Raw genomic sequence first — 22313 nt, forward strand, 5'->3', positions numbered from 1 at the left:
GATTCTTTTATGTATTGAATTTTTTATTGCTCTCATGGGATTAATTATAAAGCTGTCACGATAACCAGCGATTTAACCCCCATAGATCGCTGGAAAACATTCACACGAACTACAAATCTGCCAGTTTATGGACTACAGATCCCAGTCATGCAACATTTACATGTAGTCATTTATCAGACGCTTTTATCCAAAGCGACTTACAAATGATGACAAGGAAGCAACTTACACAACTATAAGAGCAACAATGAATAAGTGCTGTAGGCAAGTTTCAGGTGTGTAAAGTGTAAGAGGCAATACATTAGTAATTTATTTTTTTGTACAGTTAGCGGTGGAGCCAGAGAGGCAATTGCAGATTAGGAAGGAAAGTGGAGACTAAATAGCTGAGTTTTTAGTAGTTTCTTGAAGACAGCGAGTGACTCTGCTGTTCTGATGCAGTTAGGGAGTTCATTCCACCAACTGGGCAGATTAAACGCGAGAGTTCGGGAAAGTGATTCCTTCCCTCTTTGTTATGGAACCACGAGGCGACGTTCATTCACAGAACGCAAGTTTCTGGAGGGCACATACATCTGCAGAAGTGAGAGCAGATAAGAAGGAGCAAAGCCAGAAGTCGCTTTGTAAGCAAACATCAGAGCTTTGAATTTGATGCGAGCAGCAACTGGCAGCCAGTGCAAACGGATGAGCAGCGGATTGACATGTGCTCTTTTAGGTTCATTAAAGACCACTCGTGCTGCTGCGTTCTGAAGCAGCTGAAGAGGTTTGATAGAGTTAGCTGGAAGCCCGGCTAGTAGAGAATTGCACTAATCCAGTTTGGAGAGAACAAGAGCTTGAACAAGGAGTTGAGCTGCATGTTCAGATAAGAAGGGTTGGATCTTTCTGATGTTATAGAGTGCGAATCTGCAAGATCGAGCAGTTCTAGAAATGTGGTCAGAGAAGTTTAGTTGGTCATCAATCGTTACTCCAAGGCTTTTCACAGTTTTCAATGCAGCAATGGTTGCCCCATCCATCTGGATTAAAAAGTTATGATGTAGAGTCGGGTTGGCACTCTACATCAACAAACACACTCTCTGCAACAAACACACTCACCCGCTACAAGTCACCATTGATTAAACTGCATTATTAATTGTACTGAATTGTTTTCAAGAAACAATAAAGTATTCAAGTGAACCAGAATTTAAATGAACGACAAGAATACACCATGCATTCTTCCCTGCATATAAAGTGTTTTTGACTGAGCCCAATCATGCATGAATATTTTTTTGTAATACAAAAAAATAAAATAAATAAATAAATCCCCAGATCACTTATTTAGAAAATTATATTATAAAAATGGACATATCTTCTTCGAAAAAGTACATTTTATTGTGTAACTGTGCTGATGAGCTATATGCATGTGCTTGATAGCTGTAGTGTGCACCCAATGCATATTTTGAATGTAAAAAAAAGTATTTTGTAACAATAATTGTATTCAAAAAACATTAAATTGCATTAATAATTTATTGACTTGTATTCAAGAAACAAAGTATACAAGTGAACCAGAATTAAATTAAGCCACAAAAAAATACCATGCATTCTTCCCTGCAGATCTTAAGGCTTTTTATGACTGACTCCATTCATGCATGAATATATTTTTTTAGATGATCCTCCAGCTGTTACAGACCTAAATTGGTCCCAAATTGGAAAATGTGTTAATAACAACAGTAGTGTGCTTATTCACCTCTATTCAGTTATATACTATTTGGTGCTAGTTTGCAGCGTTTTTCACAACATATACAGTTGAAGTCAGAATTATTACCCCCAAATTGTTAGACCGCTTGTTTATTTTATCCCTAATTTCTGTTTAACTGAGAGCAGATTTTTTTTCATTTCTAAACATGATGGTTTTAATAACTCATTGCTAATAACTGATTTATTTTATCTTTGCCATGATGACAGTAAATAATATTAGACTAGATATGTTTTAAGACACTTCTATACAGCTTAAAGTGACATTTAAAGGCTTAACTAGGTAAATTAGGTTAACTAGGAGGGTTAGGGTAGTTAGGCAAGTCAATGTATAACAGTGGTTTGTTCTGTAGGTATCGAGAAAAAATATATAGCTTTAAGGGGCTTATAATTGTGTCCTTAAAATGGTGTTTAAAAAATTAAGAACTGCTTTTATCTTAGTCGAAATAAAACAAATAAGACTTTTTCCGGAAGAGAAAATATTATCAGACATACTGTGAACATTTCCTTGCTCTGTTAAACATCATTTGGGACATATTTAAAAAAGAAGAAAAAAATTGAAGGGGGCTAATAATTCTGACTTCAGCTGTATATGTTTCAGAAATCCTATTGCAATTGTTCTTTCAAACGGGGAATGCACAAATTTCCAGACCATGATGACTCCCACTTTTGAGAAACGTTTTTGAAAGGTCTCTGCTGAGATGATCCTCCAGCTGTTAGAGACGCAAATCGGTCCCCAAATCCTGATCTCCACCACCTGCTTCCTCCGGACGCCCTTCAGAAAGCACACGGTCAGCAGGAGGAACCAAAGATCAGCGCTGTCACCACAGAGACTAATCGCGCTCTTCCCCGAGGTGCTGTCAGTGGCTGGAGAAAGCTGGAGCGCGGCTGACCTTGAGAGCAGATGCATTTAATGTGCAGACACCGCTTCTCAGCGCATCGCGAGCAGTTTATATGAAAGCCTCGGGGTGAAAAAGCCCCTCCCGCAAGAGATAAGAGTGCATTTCCCAAGGTGCTTTTGGCCCGACTGCGAGATCTAAGTAAGATCTGTCCGCTTTAATGATGAACCATCTGCTTGAATACTCAATAGACTCCAGCACTCCGCAATACTAACGCAACAAAAGCGAGCAATTCTTTCCTCCAACTGTTATTACTCCGTAGGGTTTGTTCGGTGGTGACGGCGAGCATAAACATGAAAAATTTGCAGCGGCGCAGCGCTTGCTCTCAGCCCATCTGTGGTTCATCACCCAGCATATTTAAGGTTGTTCGGGGATGCTCTTCATTCTCTTGTGATCAATAACCCTCTAACTGTTTAATTGGCCATCAATCAACGACAGGCTGGAGTTAAACACGGAGGTGCTCAATCCCTGCCTTTTAATGCAAGTCCTCCGGGTGCTTTTGTATCCCTTAAGTTTGGCCGAGTTGCTCGCCGAGTGTTTATTTGTATGCGGCGCACAACAGCAGCGAGCAGCACACGAGACTTCCAGAGGGCTTCCACGAGGGAGCGTCGTCTTGACTACTGCCGTGATGCAGACTGAACGCTCAGACAGCCCATAATACAAGCAAAGGGCGGAGCTTTCTTTTGAACAGGCTTAAACACTCAGGAAGCTGTAGGATCTGCAGAGAAGGGTGCATGTCATTGTCTTGTGATTCAATTCAATTCTGGTTTACTTAAATACTTCATTATAACAGTTTGTTTTTACATTGCAAAAATCTGAATAAAAGTATGGGGATGTGTATGATATCAAGCATATGCATATAGTTCAGGGGTGTCCAAACTCGGTCCTGGAGGGCCGGTGTCCTGGAGAGTTTCTCAATATGCGTTCATGTGTCCTCGTGTTTCGTCATCATCAGCTGCCAAAGTGAAGTTCCAATGCTCAAGACCGCCATAGATATATACACTAGATATCGCATAGGGACCCTGAGCATGTGTCAATAGTGCCGCCACATTGGTACAGTGCTCCCAGGACAAATGTCATTCAACCGCACTAGTCAAGACAGTGTTATTACGTGAAGATGCGGGACTTTAGCGCTGTCTACGAGTGTAGTAACGAGCAAACAAAGAAAACAAAGCACAAAGGCAGAACATTTCATAGGTAATATTAAGTATTTTCTGTTTTTGCATGTTCTGAACTTTTGTGCTAATCAGGTAACGTTATTGATGATAACAGTCACTTACTGCATTCACCATACGGCAAAGCAGCTCCAACTCGCACTAAACACTCGGCTTATGCTAGTTTTGTTGAATAAAATCAGCAAACAATGCAAAAGAAATATGACAACGAGATGCTGCGCTGCCAGAAACTTGTATTATTGTCGGCTAACGTTAGTGAAATAGTGTTCGGGGGATTCATTCACAAGCGAATCGCTCCCTCCGTCAGTATGAGAAGTGAAAGCAGGAGAGGAGCTGTGTTTCAGGACATGATTAGATCAAATTTAACAGGGAGGGTGAATAGTACATTTCTGTACACACAAACACAAGCTTTTCGTCAGGAATGCCCGTGCGGTCACTGATCCATCAATGTAGAAAAGTGATGTACAATTATAATTTTTTGTAATTAGAAAAAAAATTACATACTAACATCCAGGAAAACTCCCGATCACAGATATATGTGTATTTGTGTATATCTCTGGCTTTGGATAGCCACAGTCCTCCACTGTACCTTGGTCCCTCATTCATTTCAAAGGAGCGCTACCCTGTAGCAAGATGGCGGCGCTATTGACGCATTCCGTCCAATAGACAACAATCGGCCAGGCGACATCTAGTGTATATATCTATGCAAGACCGCAAGGACAGAATATGTGTGAAACTTCCCGGACGTGATAGAGGATGCAGTCACTCTGGAAGTCCCAGAAGTCATTGCGACTGGAGGTGGGAAGCTCAGCATGTTATTTAGATTTATTATTAAAGTTCAGAGATATCACTTATTTACCTCAGGAGCCTCCCTAAATGAAACGGTGAATATAAACATCACCATGGACATCTTAATAAAGGAATAAAGTGTGTTTGTTTGGTAGAATTTGTATTAAAATCTGTTTATATTGTGCAACGTATATTTGTAAGGTCTTTATGCATAGTCACAGCCATACAGCCACAGCCATATCACCCTGCAGCCCAAGACCGGTTACTCACTGAAGCTAAGCAGGGCTGAGCCTGGATAGTACCTGGATGGGAGACCACTAGGGAACACTAGGTTGCAGTTGGAAGTGGTGTTAGTGAGGCCAGCAGGGGGCGCTCAACCCGTGGTCTGTGTGAGTCCTAATGCCCCAGTAAAAGTGAAGGGGACACTACACTGTCAGTGGGCGCCGTCTTTCGGATGAGACGTTAAACCGAGGTCCTGACTCTCTGCGGTCATTAAAAATCCCATGGCACTTCTCGTGAAAGAGCAGGGGTGTAACCCCGGTGTCCTGGCCAAAGTCCCTCTATCGGCCCTTACGATCATGGCCTCCCAATCATCCCCTTCCACCGAATTGGCTCGATCACTGTCTCTCCACTCCACCTATAGCTGGTGTGTGGTGAGCGCACTGGCGCCGTTGTCCTGTGGCAGCCGTCGCATCATCCAAGTGGATGCTGCACACTGGTGGTGATGTGGAGAGACCCCCCTCATGATTGTGAAGCGCTTTGGGTGTATGGCCATACACAATAAATGCGCTATATAAATACACATTACATTACATTACATAGTATATATTTTGAAAAGGAGGAAAAACAAATCAATAATAAAGAAATAAATGGTTGTATGGATGCTGTAATGTTTAAATCATTTTCCATTTAAAAACACATGAAGGTCTTGTGACCATCAGGAAGAACGCAACATCTCATTTCTCACAGGGCACGTTCTCTATTCTCGTGGTCTCCCTAGTTCAGAGGTGTCAAACTCAATTCCTGGAGGGCCGAAGCCCTGCACAGTTTAGTTCCAACCCTGCTCCGACACACTTACCTGTAGGTTTCAAACAAGCCTGAAGCCTCAACTTTAACTATGAGGTAAACACAAAACAAAACTTTCCATCCGGAGCTCCTTCACGGGACTCCACACTTGTAAACAATCGCTCCATCAGGCTCGCACCATTCACACGGCTCTTGGTCCCGCCCAGACTCGTCAGCGCTACCAAGCTGACCAATCACAGAGCTTGCGCTACGCGTCGTTGCGACGTGTAGTTAAATTTTTTGAGAGGTGCACGTCAGCGACGCCGACGGCCACGACGAAGGGCTATGCGTTAGCACCATAGCATACGCCGGCGTTTGACGCAGAAATATATTTCAGCCTTTACAGGCACACACAGTCAATTCAGGGAGATATTGACCTTATTCTAAAATGTGGAAGTGCGCCTGTTTTCGCGATTGTCTTAGGACTTCCGATTCAGTAAATATCCAATAACTATGCTCTAAAGTCAGGGGGCGCTTGACCATCATTCCACACTTTAACATGAAGTGAGGCGCCAGCCAAGTGAAACAACAGTACGAGAAAGCACCGGCGTCTTTCAAATCTGCGTTGTGAGGATATTTTAATTTTTGCCAGTAAGTATAATGCCAAAAAAAAAAAAAACCTGAACTAAAAATAACCGTGTGCAAGCATTGATTTATACGTATAACCATGACTGCACATCTGCAGCACCATCACCCAGCAATATCACTGTCTAAAGGCAGGATAGCAAGAGAAGGTAATAAATCCTCCAAATAGCAACAATGAGAGAATAGCAACTATGGGAGAAATGACTAGGAATAATAAACGGCAGAAAACGGTCAAACTACTTGCTCTACAAACAAATGTTTGCATGACTATACAGACCAAGTAGAATAATATAATAAGGAAATATCAGTTTGCAAAATCAAACAGCAAAGCGAGCCGTTTTTAATGTCAAAAAATGTATGGAAATGAATGAGACCGGAAGTATCAAGCCAAAAAGATTCAAATGGCAGTGCCCGCTCGGTGAAAAATAAGGGGAATTCAAGAGTTCACACTTAGCTGACAATCAATAAAGCGTATTTGGCATGCTGTCCCGGGAGAGAGCCCTGAGCTCGTAATATCCTCGAGCCCGGGGTTCCCTCCCGTTAGAAGGGCGAGAGGGGAATTCGAGGTCAGGTAGGTCTCGAGAACTCCCCTGCTTGTCACCGTGAGAAGTGTAAACTCAGGTTGTATTGAGTGATAATTTGTTTTAGTCGATTGGCTATGGTTTATGTTTTTGGACGGTGGGAGGAAACCGGGGAACCCGGGGAAAACCCACGCGAACACGGGGAGAACATGCAAACTCCACACAGAAACACCAACCAGCCCGATGGGTTGGACCGGCGGTGTTCTTGCTGTGAGGCAACAGTGCTAGCCACTGGGCCACCGTGTCGCCCGATCAGAAAAAGTGGGAGGATGTAGGGGTGGAAAGGGGGGGAGCTTCAAGACGAAGATAACTGGAGTGGAAAACTCAGGTTATTTATAATGCTTCTGTAATCATCTAATAGGGCTGATTACGGAGCTAACAAGGAGCCAGCCGTGTTGATTATAAGCACGTGATCCTCTCGAAATTAGTTTATGAATAAACCACACTAAAACGCACATAAATTATTTAAACGCAAAACCGAGAAAACAGAAGCTCACAGGCGCATATTGAACCGTGGAGGTCGTACCGTACGGTTCAATATTATATTGAGGACCGTGGCATCCCTACCGTCTAAGATGCTACAAAAGAACAATAAATGATACTGAGGGCTTGCACTGGTTAGAAAAGCACTCCCTTTACAGCAGTAGAAACACTGCTTTCTTTAATGTAACGTACAGTATATACTAAAAACAAACATCAGTATGTATAATGAATTTTATATTGTAAACGTCTCATTGCAGTCTGTAAAACAGAGTCTATGGTGGCTAAATGTTGTCTAGTATCAATCCAGAGCAACAATGAGGAACACAACATACAGGAATACATCCATTTCAAGCTTTTTAAGACAAACAAAGCACTGGTAAGACACAGTAATGAAATATTAATAGCATTCTGTATAGCTACTGCCTGCCGAAAGTGATTCTCTCCCAATAGCGGGCTGCTTTAACTGGACATCTAGGGCAAAAGATGCTTTTCGCAGCACCTTGACCCAGTGCATGGTGTGATGCCCTTTTCATAAAGACCCGGCCCCCCCTCCCTTTTTAGTGCTCTACATGTGTTTAAGTGAAGGAAAAGGGCACATTTGTGAGATCTGATGCAGTCTGATGGGAGTCTTCCCAACCCCAAAGGTTCATGTCACACTTCCTCATGTTCTCCACCTCGTGTTTCCTTTTCCATCTGCGTTTGACACTTATGGAGGAGACGCACATATATATATATAGCAGTGAGAGATAAGAAAAGAGCACATTTGTCATCAAATGGAGCATGCTCCTGGATTATGGAAAGCCAGCTGCTGTTGACTTACACTGTTTGCTTTTTCTTCATCTCTGTTACACCATTTCACGCCTCTCCATTTATCAAACTCAAACACGGCTATACATATATTATACAGTGCTCAGCATAAATGAGTGCAAACGAGTATTCTTATTCATTTCTCTGAGAATTTAGACAATAATTGTTGATGCATTTAACAGAACAACCACATGTAGGATTTGCACTTAGTTAGAAACACTTCTATGTTCTCAATATTTTTGTAACCAGCAAAGATCTTATAATATTTCATAATTAAATGTGTATTTTATTTTCTATAGCATGTTAATTGTGTGCGAGGCAGTGGCGCAGTAGGTAGGGCTGTCGCCTCACAGCAAGAAGGTCGCTGGGTCGAGCCTCGGCTCAGTTGGCGTTTCTGTGTGGAGTTTGCATGTTCTCCCTGCCTTTGCGTGGGTTTCCTCCGGGTGCGCCGGTTTCCCCCACAGTCCAAACACATGCGGTGCAGGTGAATTGGGTAGGCTAAATTGTCCGTAGTGTATGAGTGTGTGTGAATGTGTGTGTGGATGTTTCCCGGAGATGGGTTGTGGCTGGAAGGGCATCCGCTGCGTAAAAACTTGCTGTATAAGTTGGTGGTTCATTCAGCTGTGGCAACCCCAGATTAATAAAGGGACTAAGCCGACAAGAAAATAAATGAATGAATGTTCAACTTAATTTGTTTGTTTAAATTCAGCCAAAATAAATTGTTTACAACCAATTCACGTAAAAAAAATAAAATAAAATTGAGTAAATCCAAGGAATCATCTTTGAATATTTTATTTTAGTGTAGTGCCACAGTATACAGTGGTACAACTGTTTCTTAAAGAACAGTTTTGTACCTTTGTAAAATTTGTACCTTATATAGTACAGAAAAGACCTCTTATGATATTGCTCTGTACCTTTTATAGTGCAATTGAAATAAAGGTACACAATTGTTCTCATCAAAAAGGTACATTCAAGAGTTCACACTTAACTGATGATTGATTATAAAGTGTTTTTGGCATACTGTCCTTGGAGAGAGCTCTGAGCTCATAAGATCCTCAATTTTTTCAGAATCTTCAAATTATTATTATTATTATTAATTTTTTTGTTAGATTAGCTCTAGTTTTGTCTTTGGCATTAACTAGTAAAAAGTAAAAAATAATAATAATAAATCCACATTTTGCTTTTTTTGACATGCACATCACCATTAAAACCAGCCGGCAAATGCCAAAATCTAGTCTAAAGGTTCAACTTTAAAATTTACATGCATCATTTGACTTTAGAGCTTGCAAGTACAAGGGCAAAAATCTTTTTCCTCATATTCCTTTATTATTTTCCCGCATGCACATCACCATATAAACCAGCCTCCAAAAGCCAGAATCTAGTCTAAATGTTCAACTTTAAAAATGCAAGTTGAAAAATCATCACCTTTAAATATCATCATTGAAAAGTCATTGGTTAGTATCAGAAGTACCCAATATAACCGCAGAATCTTTTTTCCTTTACATGCATCATTTGACTTTAGAGCCTGCAAGTAAAAGGGCAAAAATGTTTTTCCTTAATTTGCTTTTCCCACTTTTTTGGACATGCACATCATCATAAAAACCAGCCTGCAAATGCCAAAATCCAGTCTAAATGTTCAACTTTAAAAATGCAAGTTGAAATATCTTCCTCTTCAAATATCTTCATTGCTCAGTCAGTGGTTAGCATCAGAAGCCGGACATAACAGCAGAATCATTTTCTGTACACATATCATTTTACTTTAGAGCTTGCAAGTACTTTTTTCCCCTCATTTTCTCTTTTTTTTTTTTTTTTTTGACATGCACATCATCATAAAAACCAGCCTGCAAATGCCCAAATCCAGTTTAAATGTTTATCTTTAAAAATGCAAGTTAATAATAATAAAAATAATAATGTATTTTATTTAAAGGTGCCTTTCATGACACTCAAGGGACCGGTAGAGGACAGTTGAAAAAATTGTTCATCTTGAAATATCTTCATTGGTTAGTCTAGTCAGACATATAAGCAGAATCTTTTCTTTAAAGGCATCATTTGACTTTAGAGCTTGGAAGAAAAATGGCAAAACTATTTTTCCTCATTTTGATTCCATTTTTTTTTTTTTTTTGACATGCACATCACCATAAAACCAGCCTGCAAATGCCAAAATCTAAATGTTCAACTTCAAAAATACACATTGAAATATCTTCATCTCCTTTTGGTTCGTCATTGACAAGTCATTGGTTAGTATCAGAAGCCGGACATAACGGCAGGATCTTTTTCTTTGTATGCATCATTTGACTTTAGAGCTTGCAAGTAACTCTTTGTTCTCATTTTCCTTCCTTTTTTTGACATGCACTTCACCATATAATCCAGCCTGCAAATGCTAAAATCTAAATGTTCAACTTCAAAAATACATGTTAAAATATCTTCATCTTCAAATATCTTCATTGGTTAGTATAATCCAACATATAAGCAGGATCTTTTCTTTACAGGCATCAGTTGATTTAAGAGCTTGGAAGAAAAATGGCAAAATATTTTTCCTCATTTTGCTTGCATTTTTTTTTTTTTTTTTTGACATGCACTTTACCATCTAAACTAGCCTCCAAAATCTAGTCTAAATGTTCAACTTTTTAAATGCAAGTTGAAATATCTTCCTCTTCAAATATCTTCATTGGTCAGCCATTGGTTAGCATCAGAAGCCAGACATAACAGCAGAATATTTTTTCTGTACATATATCATTTGACTTTAGAGCTTGCAAGTACTTTTTCCCCTCATTTTCTTTTCATTTTTTTTTGACATGCACATCATGATGAAAACCAGCCTGCAAATGCCCAAATCCAGTCAAAAATTTCATCTTTAAAAATGCAAGTTGATAAATGTTCATCTTGAAATATCTTCATTGGTTAGTATAGTCCGACATATAAGCAGGATCTTTTCTTTACAGGCATCAGTTGACTTTAGAGCTTGCAAGTAAAAGAGCAAAAATAATTTTCCTCATTTTCCCTTCAGTTTTTTTGCTTTTGACATGCACATCACCATAAAACCAGCATGCAAATGCCAAAATCTAAATGTTCAACTTCAAAAATACATGTTAAAATATCTTAAAATTTAAATATCATCATTGGTCAGTCATTGAAAAGTCATTGGCTAGTATCAAAGCCAAGACATAACAGCAGGATCTTTTCTTTGCATGCATCATTTGACTTTGGAGCTTGCAAGTAAAAGGGCAAAAATCTTTTCCCTCATTCTGCTTTCATTTATTTATTTTTTTGACATGTACATCACCATAAAACCAGCCTGCAAATGCCAAAATCTAGTCTAAATGTTCAACTTCAAAAATGCAAGTGGAATTATTTTCATCATCATTGGTTAGTCATTGAAAAGTCATTGGTTAGCATCAGAATCCTGATAAAGCAGCAGAATCTTCTCTTTGCATGCATCATTTGACTTGAGCTTGCACGTAAAAGGGCAAAAATCTCTCTTCATTGCGCTTTGCCCATTTTTTTTAAATCATAAAACCAGCCTGCAAATGCCAAAATCTAGCCTAAACATTCAACTTCAAAAATGCAAGTTTAAATATCTTTAAATATCTTCATTGCTCAGTCATTGATTAGCATCAGAAGTCCGACATAACAGCAGGAGATTTTCTTTACATGCATCATATGACTTGCAAGTAAAAGTGCAAAAATCTTTTTCCTTTGATTTTTTGACCTGCACACCATCATATAAACCAGCCCGCAAATGCCCAAATCTAGTCTAAACGTTCAAAAATTTAAGTTGAAATATCTCCACAACCGCAGCTCGCAGTAATCCAAATGACGACAGTAACATCACGTCTCTAGGGTCCGAAGGGCCTTTGAGAAGCTTCTTAATCGCATAAGAAAGCTTTTGAGTTTCGTTGCAGCCTTTCAGTGAACATCCAAGCACACTCAGAGCAGTGCCAAAAATCTTTGAAACAAGCCCACCACAAAACCCCAACCACAGAAATGCCCCGTCTCTTTCTCACACATGGAGAAAACAGCAAAGCCATTATATTAGTGCTTTTCCAAAGAGCTGGGAACAAACAAGAAGCCATACTTTACTGCGACTGCATGTGCATTCAGAGTGTTCACTAAATATGATGAAGTATGCAGGATAAAAACACTGAAAACAACTATTCATTAGATTTACTTAGTATTTTACAAAGATAAGTGGTTGCAAACAGTTTATATGAGCTTAATTTAAACAAACAAATTCAATTAAGTAAAGTTCAACAACATTTGTTTGTTTAAATTCAGCCAATATACATCATTTGCTTTCCTTAAAACATTTAGTAAATACAATGAAGTTGAAGTTCAGTGTATCATATCTGCCATATAGTGTGCACCTTCTGACAACCTGAAATAAACACTCGGGTACTGTTAGGTACATTTTATATACAAGGAACAATCGAGATTGCTGTTCTGTTCAGACAAGATCACTTACAGCGGGTGAAATCCATAAAAACTGCATCTAAGAATAGAGTATAAGCCATATACAGTGCTCAGCAAAGGAGTACACGCTTCACAGATCTCTTTTTTAAATTCATATTTTCTATAGGATGCTTTACAATAATATATATGTGGATATACATTAGATCAGTCAGTGACAAAGACAAAAATTAGTACACCAAAAATAATATTTTGGGGAAATATATTAAATAAAGTTAATAATTGAAAAAATAAATGAGAAATTAAAAAAAAAAAAAAAAAAAAAATATATATATATATATATATATATATATATATATATATATATATATATATATATATATATATATATATATATATATATATAATTTTTTTTTCTTGACCATTTTAAGGGATATAACATTAATAAAATTGATTTATTTAAATGCAAATAATTGGCTATATTTACGGAGAAATATTAATATATTAATTCTGATTACCTGCTCAACCGATACTAACAACATGACATACTGAAATACCCTATATATATATATATATATATATTCCAAATAGATCCTTTAAACCGTTTCATTGGCCCATGAATTTTGCCTGCTTGTTGTCAAACTATTTCATAACTGCAACCTGAGGCAGTTTAACCATATCTTAACGTTAAAACAGCTGTCATAACATTTATCAATATGTAGATCTTTTTGTAATCTTGGAAGCGAAGGAAATTCATAAATGTAATATAGGAAATATGTTAGGATTAATGTTACTGTTTACATCCCTCATAATGTCTATATTAAGCAACTGATGTCAAAAGCTGTACATGTTTTTAATGCAAGTTGACGTATAAATAATTTTGCATGTTAATATGACAGTATGCATTATATAATAATTTTAAAATGTTTTAATTATTTTATTTATTTTATTTTTTTGTGCGTGTGTGTGTTTGTTTGTTTTTTGAGTCCAACACTGAAAAAAAAATAAAATTCTTACTTTGATGTTTTGTCTTGTTTCTTGCCCAAATATTTAAAATAATGATAATAATAAAGAAGCTTTTCTGGACAAGCAAAAAATTGTCTTGTTTTCAAAAATAAAAAATCTAAATTTACCAAGTTTGCCCTTAAAACAAAAAAAAATAATCTGCCAATGGGTTAAGCAAAATAATCTTATTTTTTGTTTTGACAAAAGATAATTTTTTTACCCTATTGGCAGAATATTTTGCTTGTTTTAAGGGAAAACTCACCTTATCTTGGCATATTATTTGTTAAAAAAAGACTATATGTTTTCATTGTCTAGAAAATACTTTACATAGTCTTCATTGTAGAAATAACTCAAATATAGTACAATTATCTTTGTTAAAGCTACAAGTTTTATAATAACAAAACCAAAAATAAATAAATAAATAAATAAATAAAACTTTCACTATTAGATGCACATATATAAATGTAATGTTTCATGATTTAACCAAATGTGTGTGTGTGTGTGTGTGTGTGTGTGTGTGTATATATGACTACACGATACACTACAAAGACAATGTGGTACAGAGGATATGGGCTTCCATAGATCAAGTCTTCATTGTAGAAATAATTAAAACACAACTTTGATCTTTGTTATAATTTCTTGTGACTTAATAATTTAAATGTGCTTGATATCCTACATATCCACACACTTAAAACTAATTTTTCATTATTATGGTTAAAGATTCCCCAAGTTCTGATTTCTGGATAATTATAACCCCGACTTGCGATTGCAGATCTCGCAATGCAGATTCACACACTGCGATATGGATGCTGAAACAATATATAGCGCAAGTCTTGCTGCATGGAAAAATAAATCCAAAAATGTTGAAAAAAACAAAACTCTCTCTATCAGATGCACATATCTAAATGTAATGCTTCATGATTTTAAATTTGTAGATATTTGGTCTAGAAACAGGACTAAAATTCAAGCTAAAAAAAAAAGCCTTTTTTGCAGTGCACATAAAATCCTGAAGTAAATATAGCAGAGGCACTAACACAAGCTCTAGCAAAACACAAACACACAGACACCAACGACAACGTGGTGTAACAGAGGGAAAGGGCTTCCATATAGTCTTCATTGTAGAAATAATTCAAATACAGTACAATGAATCTTTGCTAACGATACAAGTTTTATAATTTCTCATGGCTAAATGGTTTTCATTTGCTTTAAATCCTACATAGCCACACACTTAAAACCAATCTTTCACTATTACGATTAAAGATTCAACATGTTCTGATTTCTGGATAATTATAACCCCAACTCGCGATTGCAGATCTCGTAAAGCAGATTCACACACTGAGATATGGATGCTGAAACAATATAAAGCGCAAGTCTTGCTGCACGGAAAAATAAATCAAAAAATTGAGGGAAAAAAAACTTTATCAGACGCACATATCTAAATGTAATGCTTCCTGATTTAAACATTTGTAGATATTTATTCTAAAAACGAGACTAAAAATTGAAGAAAAGCAGTGCACAACAAAATCCTGAAGTGAATCTAACAGAGGCACTAACAAAACACACACACACACACACACAAAGACAATGTGCTGATTCCTTGAGTCTGTAAACTGATGAAAAGCCTCCTGTCGGCTGGACGGTAGCTGATCTCCCTGAAGGCAGCACATTGTTCAGGGAAGAGTCTCTGGTGTTCGCTCTGATCAAGACTGACAGGGCGACCTTTATTTTTGACCGGATTATGTTTCAGGGGAAAGACAAGTTCAGGCTTTTTCTTTTTTTTTTTCTATGTACAAAAATGCACCGTCAGCCTGTTTTCTCCCCTGGCGAGAGCACCTTGTGCGATCTTCTATGATCTCTGGACTAACAATGTCTGCGAGCACAAGCTTCCATTATTTCTCCTCCATCCAATTTACGTTTTTTTGTTCCCTTCTCCTCCTCCACCTCGCAAGTCTGGAGAATAGAAACGTGCCCGTGTGATCTTTTCCCATTCGCAAGACAAGCTAGATAAGTGTCCTTGACAAATTAAACAGAGCATATGAAGATGGTGGGAATTTAGGATCTTTTTTTATTATTATTCTTCTATACATGATGGCCTGAAATCTGCTGGAATTATGATATTGGAAAATAATATTTTGTTTTTTTCTGGTTAAACTTTACAGTAAGGTGTCATTAGTTAATGGATTTACTATTGTGAAGTATTCATGCATTCATTTTGCTTTGCCTTAATGCCTTTATTTATCAGGGGACACCACAGTGGAAGGAACCACCAACAATTCCAGACTATGTTTTTTGCAGCGGCTGCCCTTCCAGCTGCAACCCAATATTGGCAAACACCCATACACATTCTCACACGCACGCAAACACACACAAACACACACACACACACACACACACACACACACACACACACACACACACACACACACACACACACACACACTTACACACACTATGGCCAATTTAGTATATGTATAAACTGTACTTTTTCGATTGCAATTGCAAGTTTATATCAGAATTGCAATTTTATTTCTAAGAATTACAAGATATGAAGTCAGAATTCTGAATTTGCATCACAAAAATGAGACCCTTATCTCAGAATTCTGACTTCATATATTAGAATTTTGACTTTTATCTCAAAATTCTGACTTTAAATCATGCAATTGTGATTTAACTCAGAATTTTGACTTTTATAACTTACAATTGTGAATTTATCTCAAATTTATAGCTATATTCCATTGCAATAGTGAGTTTACATCGCAAATGTGACTTTATTTCCCTGATTTCTATATGTATTTCATTGCAATAGTGAGTTTACATCACAATTGTGACTTTATTTCTCCCATTTCTGGATGTATTTCATTGCAATAGTGAGTTTACATCACAATTGTGACTTTATTTCTCCCATTTCTGGATGTATTTCATTGCAATAGTGAGTTTACATCACAATTGTGACTTTATTTCCCTGATTTCTATATGTATTTCATTGCAATAGTGAGTTTACATCACAATTGCGACTTTATTTCTCTCATTTCTGGGTGTATTTCATTGCAATAGTGAGTTTACATCACAATTGCGACTTTATTTCTCTCATTTCTGGGTGTATTTCATTGCAATAGTGAGTTTACATCACAATTGTGACTTTATTTGTCTGATTTTTGACTTTATGTCATTGCAATTGTGATTATATTTCTCAAAATTGCTATATGAAGTCAGAATTCTCACTTTATATGTTGCAATTGCGACTATTTCCATGAATTCTGACTTTAAATCAAGCATTTGAGATTTTATTTCTCAGAATTCTGACTTTACAATTCAGAAGTTTATATCTCACAATTATGATTTCACTCACAATTTCAAGTTTACATCTCACAAACCTGAATAAAAAAGCCAGAATTGTGAGTTCATATCACTCAACTCTGAGATAAAGAGTCAGAATAATCTTTTTATTGTTTTTTTTTATTCATTTGCAGAAGCAGATTTCCATTGCCTGTAATCTTCATTGTAGAAATAATTCAATATAATTCATCTTAGTTAATGCTAAACATTTTATCATTTCTCCTACACAGCCACACACTACAGAACAATAGATAACTCTATCAATATTACGGTCAAACATTTCATAAGTTCAGAACTGTGCTTTCTGTCTTTTTATAATCCTAACTTGACATTGCAGATCTCACTCAGCAGATTCACACATTGTGATATTGATGCTGAAACAATACATTGCGCAAGCCTAGCTGCATGGAAAAAAAAAACAAATCCAAAAATGCCACCATGCACAGGAATATGAATCCCTAGGGTGCCGATGTTTACTTCATCCTAATTTATGCAGAAATCCTTCTCTAATTAATGCACAAGAAAACACAACTCTTAAACTTCAGCATTTCCTAAAGCAAGATAGCTAATTACACAACTTTTAACAAGTCAGCCCTCTGTCCACATCGGAGAATATAAGCCAAGTGTGAAATTTTAAAGCTGCTCCTCAAGGGTGCTCTACAGTGATGATTACTCCAGACTTTCCCACAGTCATCTTTCTTTCCCACAGCCGAAACCTTTCCGTATTTCTCATCCTTCTCTTGACAATGCAAAGCAGATTTCTGCAAGCCCAAACTAGTCCGTGTGAGCCCACTGTGGGTGGACAAGGGCAGCGTTTCGCAAACACTTCTCATGCACCTCCACAGCACTTTCACCAATACCAGATGCCGCCTAAAATAAGCCATTGTCATCATAATATTGCATGATATTTATTCAAAGATGTGAAAACCAAACAAATGCATTCATTTTTAGCCGTGCTTTTCGGTTTTATAGATTAAGCAATGCTTTATTTGATTGGTTGGGAAACACTTAGGATAATCCAGCAACTGTAATTATGTTAATGCATAGACAATAGGGTAAAGTGTTATTTGATGTTATTATAATATCCAGCAGTCTTTGTTTCAGCATTGCTGTCAGTATGAAGGGTGTGCAACAACATTAGCAGTGCTGTAAACAAGTGTTTACAATACAGTAGGATTTCTTTGCATTAAAATATGCTATACATGTTAAAGAGATTGTATAACATTACAATTCTGGCAGCATTTACTCTCCCTTAAGTGGTTGCAAAGCAGTCTTTATTTTTATTTTGTTCAACACAAAAGAATACGAGGAAAGTTTTGGAAACGTGTAACTATTGGCATTCATAGGAAAAATAAACACATTGGAGGTCAATGGTTACAGGTTTCCAGCATTCTTCGAAATATCTTCTTTTGTGTTCAACACAAATAAGTGTTATGCACAATAAGACAAGGGTGGTGGAATTACGACAGAATTTTCTTTTTCAGGTGATGCATATTCATTAAATTAAATGCATAAATATGCACTTAACATTAATGCATATATCAATTTTGATTCTTAAGTAAAACACACATGAACAGAGGACTTTGGATATGCACCACTCTTAAAGTAATCTTTCCACATTTGGATTGAATTGCAAATAAATAGTCATTATAAAAGCATTATTAAATAGGTCAGTTGGATTTATTTGCATTAAAATAGGCTATAGATATTGAGGAGATAGTTAAATATTACAACTCTGACACCATTTACTCCCTTAAGTAGTGGCAAACCAGTCTTTTGTTTTTATTGTGTTAAACACAAAATAATATATGATGAAAATGTTGGAAACATGTAACCATTGAGCGTCTTAGGAGAAACAAATACTACGGAAGTCAATGGTTACAGGTTACCAGCATTCTTCAAAATATCTTCTTTTGTTTTCAACAAAAATAACAAGGGTTATACACAACAAGACAAGGGTGGCTGACATAATTATGACAGAATTTTCTTTTTCAGGTGAACTATGCATTTAATATTAATGCAAATATCAAGTAAAACACACATGAGCTGAGGATTTTAGACATGCACCGCTCTTAAAGTAATCTTTCCGCATTTCAATTAAACTGCAAATAAATAGTCATTATAAAAGCACTATTAAATAGGAAAGTAGGATTTATTTGCATTCAATTACGCTATAGATATTGAATGGATAGTTAAAAATTACAATTCTGACATCATTTACTCTCCCTTTAGTGGTTGCGAACCAGTCTTCTAATTTTTATTGTGTTAAACACAAAAAAAATTATGATAAACATGTAGCTATTGACTGTTATAGGGAAAAACATACATATATATATATATATATATATATATATATATATATATATATATATATATATATATATATATATATATATATATATACATATACATATATATTTACATTATATATATATATTTACATATTTTTCATTATATATATATATATTTACATATTTTTCATTATATATATATATATATATTTAAATATTTACATATTTACATATATATATTTACATTATATATATATATATATATATATATATATATATATATATATATATATATATATATATATATATATATATATATATATTTACATATATATATACACATATATTACATATATATATATTGGATGTCATTGGTTACATGTTTCCAGCATTCTTCAAAATATCTTCTTTTGTGTTCAACCAAAATAACAAGGGTTATACACAACAAGAAAAGGTTGGTTGACATAATTATGAACGACTTTTCTTTTTCAGGTGGACTATGCATTTAATATTAATGCATATATCAAATAAAACACACAAAGTAATCTTTCAGTATTGCAATTGAATTGCAAATAAATAGTCATCATAAAAGCACTATTAAATAGGACAGTAGGATTTCTTTGCATCAAAATATGCAATAGATATTAAAGGGACATTTAAAAATTACAATTCTGACAGCATTTACTTTCCCTTAAGTGGTGGAAAACCTGTCTTTTTATTTTTATTTTGTCAAACACAAAGAATACATGATGAAAATGTTGGAAACATGTAACCATTGAAAATCTTAGGAAAAAGAAATACTATGGAAGTCAATGGTTACAGGTTTCCAGCATTCTTCAAAATATCTTATTTTGTGTTCAACACAAATAAGTGTTATGCACAATAAGACAAGGGTGGTGGAATTACGACAGAATTTTCTTTTTCAGGTGATGCATATTCATTAAATTAAATGCATAAATATGCACTTAACATTAACAAAAATAACAAGGGTTATACACAATAAGACAAGGTTGGTTGACATAATTATGACATTATTTTGTTTTTCAGGTGAACTATGCATTTAATATAAATGCATATATCAATTTTTAGTCTTAAGTAAAACATATAAGCTGAGAATTTTGGATATGCACCACTCCTAAAGAAATCTTTCAGTATTGCAATTGAATTGCAAATAAATAGTCTTTATAAAAAAGCACTATTGAAAAGGACAGTATAGGACTTCTTTGCATTAAAATATGCTATTGAAGGGACAGTTAAAGTTTACATTTCTGATATCATTTACTCTCCCTTAAGTGGTTGCAAAACAGACTTTTTATTTTTATATTGTTAAACACAAAGAATCAATGATGAACATGCTGGAAACATGTAACCATCGACAATCTTAGGAAAAAACAAATACTGTGGAAGTCAATGATTACAAGTTTCCAGCATTCTTCAAAATATCTGCTTTTGTGTTCAACAAAAATAACAAGGGTTATACACAACAAGACAAGGGTGGCTGAATTATGACATAATTTTCTATTTCAGGTGAACTATCCATGTAATATTCACGCACATGACACACAAGTTGAGCATTTCAGACATGCACCGCTCTCAATTCTTGTTTTTAAAGTAATGTTTTAGTATTTTGAATGAATTGCAAATACATAACGCATTAATAAAAATACAAATGTCCAATGTTTGACAATAAAGCATCTCACAAACATGCATTTCTTCCTTTTGTAATCATATAACGGGTATACGGCTGACCAAAACAAGTGCATGGTGTGTGACTGGGAGGAGAGCACGATTATTTGTGCACCTCGAATGCAATGTTTCAGCCCATCCTAGAGATCTGCACACAACAAATGCAGTGCTCAGTGTTTGTCCGAGCTCACTGTACTTCGCGGAGCTGTCAGAAACACTGCCGATGCAGCAGGAACGCGTGCATGTGTCTGAGCGTGGAAATGTGCGCTTCATTCAAGCTGACGCGCACACAAATAAAATGCATACACAATCCATTGTGTAACATCCACCAACAGCCTTCTCATAAAGATCCCTACATGCATCTTTAATAAAACAGAGCATTTGTTCAGCGTAAGCACGCATTTATCCTTTCACATGTGCCTCGTGAGAAACATGTCAATCAAACTTACAGCACGTTCAAGTTCCAAAATAGCTTACTCGACTCCATTCCCACGCGTTCTGCTTATTAAAAGTAACATGCATAACCCAATCTGGATCCTGTGTGACCTCTATAGCACTCAAATGAACCCAGTGGAATAATATACGCTGTTATTATTCGTGAACGCACATCACAAAGGAAGCCACCGCCGCTCGCGCGCGTGTATGTGGAGCAATTACGCACAGATTACGCATGGCTAAAACCACAGAAAAGATACACCAAAGCTTGAATTAAACTCACCAGCGAAGGTAAATCCCGAAGAAAAGAAGAAGCAGATCCATGTGAGTACAACCCCGGATCTCCAGCGGACAAAGGGACTCAGGTGTAACGGCATCTTTATCACCTTCTGCTTCAAGTTTAAGTCTGTAAAATGAGTATCTGCGGTCTTGTCCAGGCTCAGGTTTGGTAATATCAGAGCGATGAGCGCATTTATAAGTCCTCTTCAACACGAATCCTCCGCTGTACCTTTGCCATCAGCGCGTCTTGGTTGCTCAGAGACAGCAGCGCATCACAGGTGTGGTAAATAAAGACGCGGCTCTAATTTCTTCAGCTCAAACACACTCACTCACACACACGCATGCAAAGGGACGCACACACATGCACACACACTCCAGACGCGTGAAGAAAGAGAGATAGAGAGAGAGAATAAAAAGCAAACGTCCGTCTTTTTACTCTCCGCTGCAGAATTAGTTGCTCCGGTATAAAGAGATCGCTGGATACGGGCTTGAGCGCGTGCACATCTGCTGCTACAGCAATGCAGGAGTGAGGATACGCGATGTATAGAGCAGGAAGAGAGAGAGAGGGCGAAAGAGAGAGCAAAACCCGGAGCGGAGTTTGGAGAATCACTGGAATGGAGCACGGAGACCCAATCAAAGCGCATTTAGAGACCGGGGTTAGTGGCCATATTTTGTACCAAATCAATGTTTCAGGGAGAGGTTTGTTTTTGCCGTTTGTATTGTTTTCTGTACGTAATCTGATCTAAATGTCCTCAAATAATTTGGTAT

The 22313-nt window shown here is 36.6% G+C and overlaps 1 protein-coding gene across 5 annotated transcripts in view; it reads right to left on the reverse strand.

The window, feature by feature from the left end:
* Nucleotides 1-22090, reverse strand: part of unc5a (unc-5 netrin receptor A) — a 521085-nt gene extending 498995 nt beyond the window's left edge. For 4 of the 5 annotated variants that reach the window (XM_021481074.3, XM_021481073.3, XM_021481072.3 and 1 more), the window contains exon 1: nucleotides 21550-22090. In XM_021481074.3, coding sequence (XP_021336749.1) covers nucleotides 21550-21643 — 94 coding nt within the window. In that variant the 5' untranslated portion in view covers nucleotides 21644-22090. 5 annotated transcript variants of the gene reach the window in all.
* Between the last annotated feature and the right edge of the window lie 223 nt (nucleotides 22091-22313).

This window comes from Danio rerio, chromosome 14 (assembly GCF_049306965.1).
Source record: "Danio rerio strain Tuebingen ecotype United States chromosome 14, GRCz12tu, whole genome shotgun sequence".
Lineage (NCBI taxonomy): Eukaryota > Metazoa > Chordata > Actinopteri > Cypriniformes > Danionidae > Danio > Danio rerio.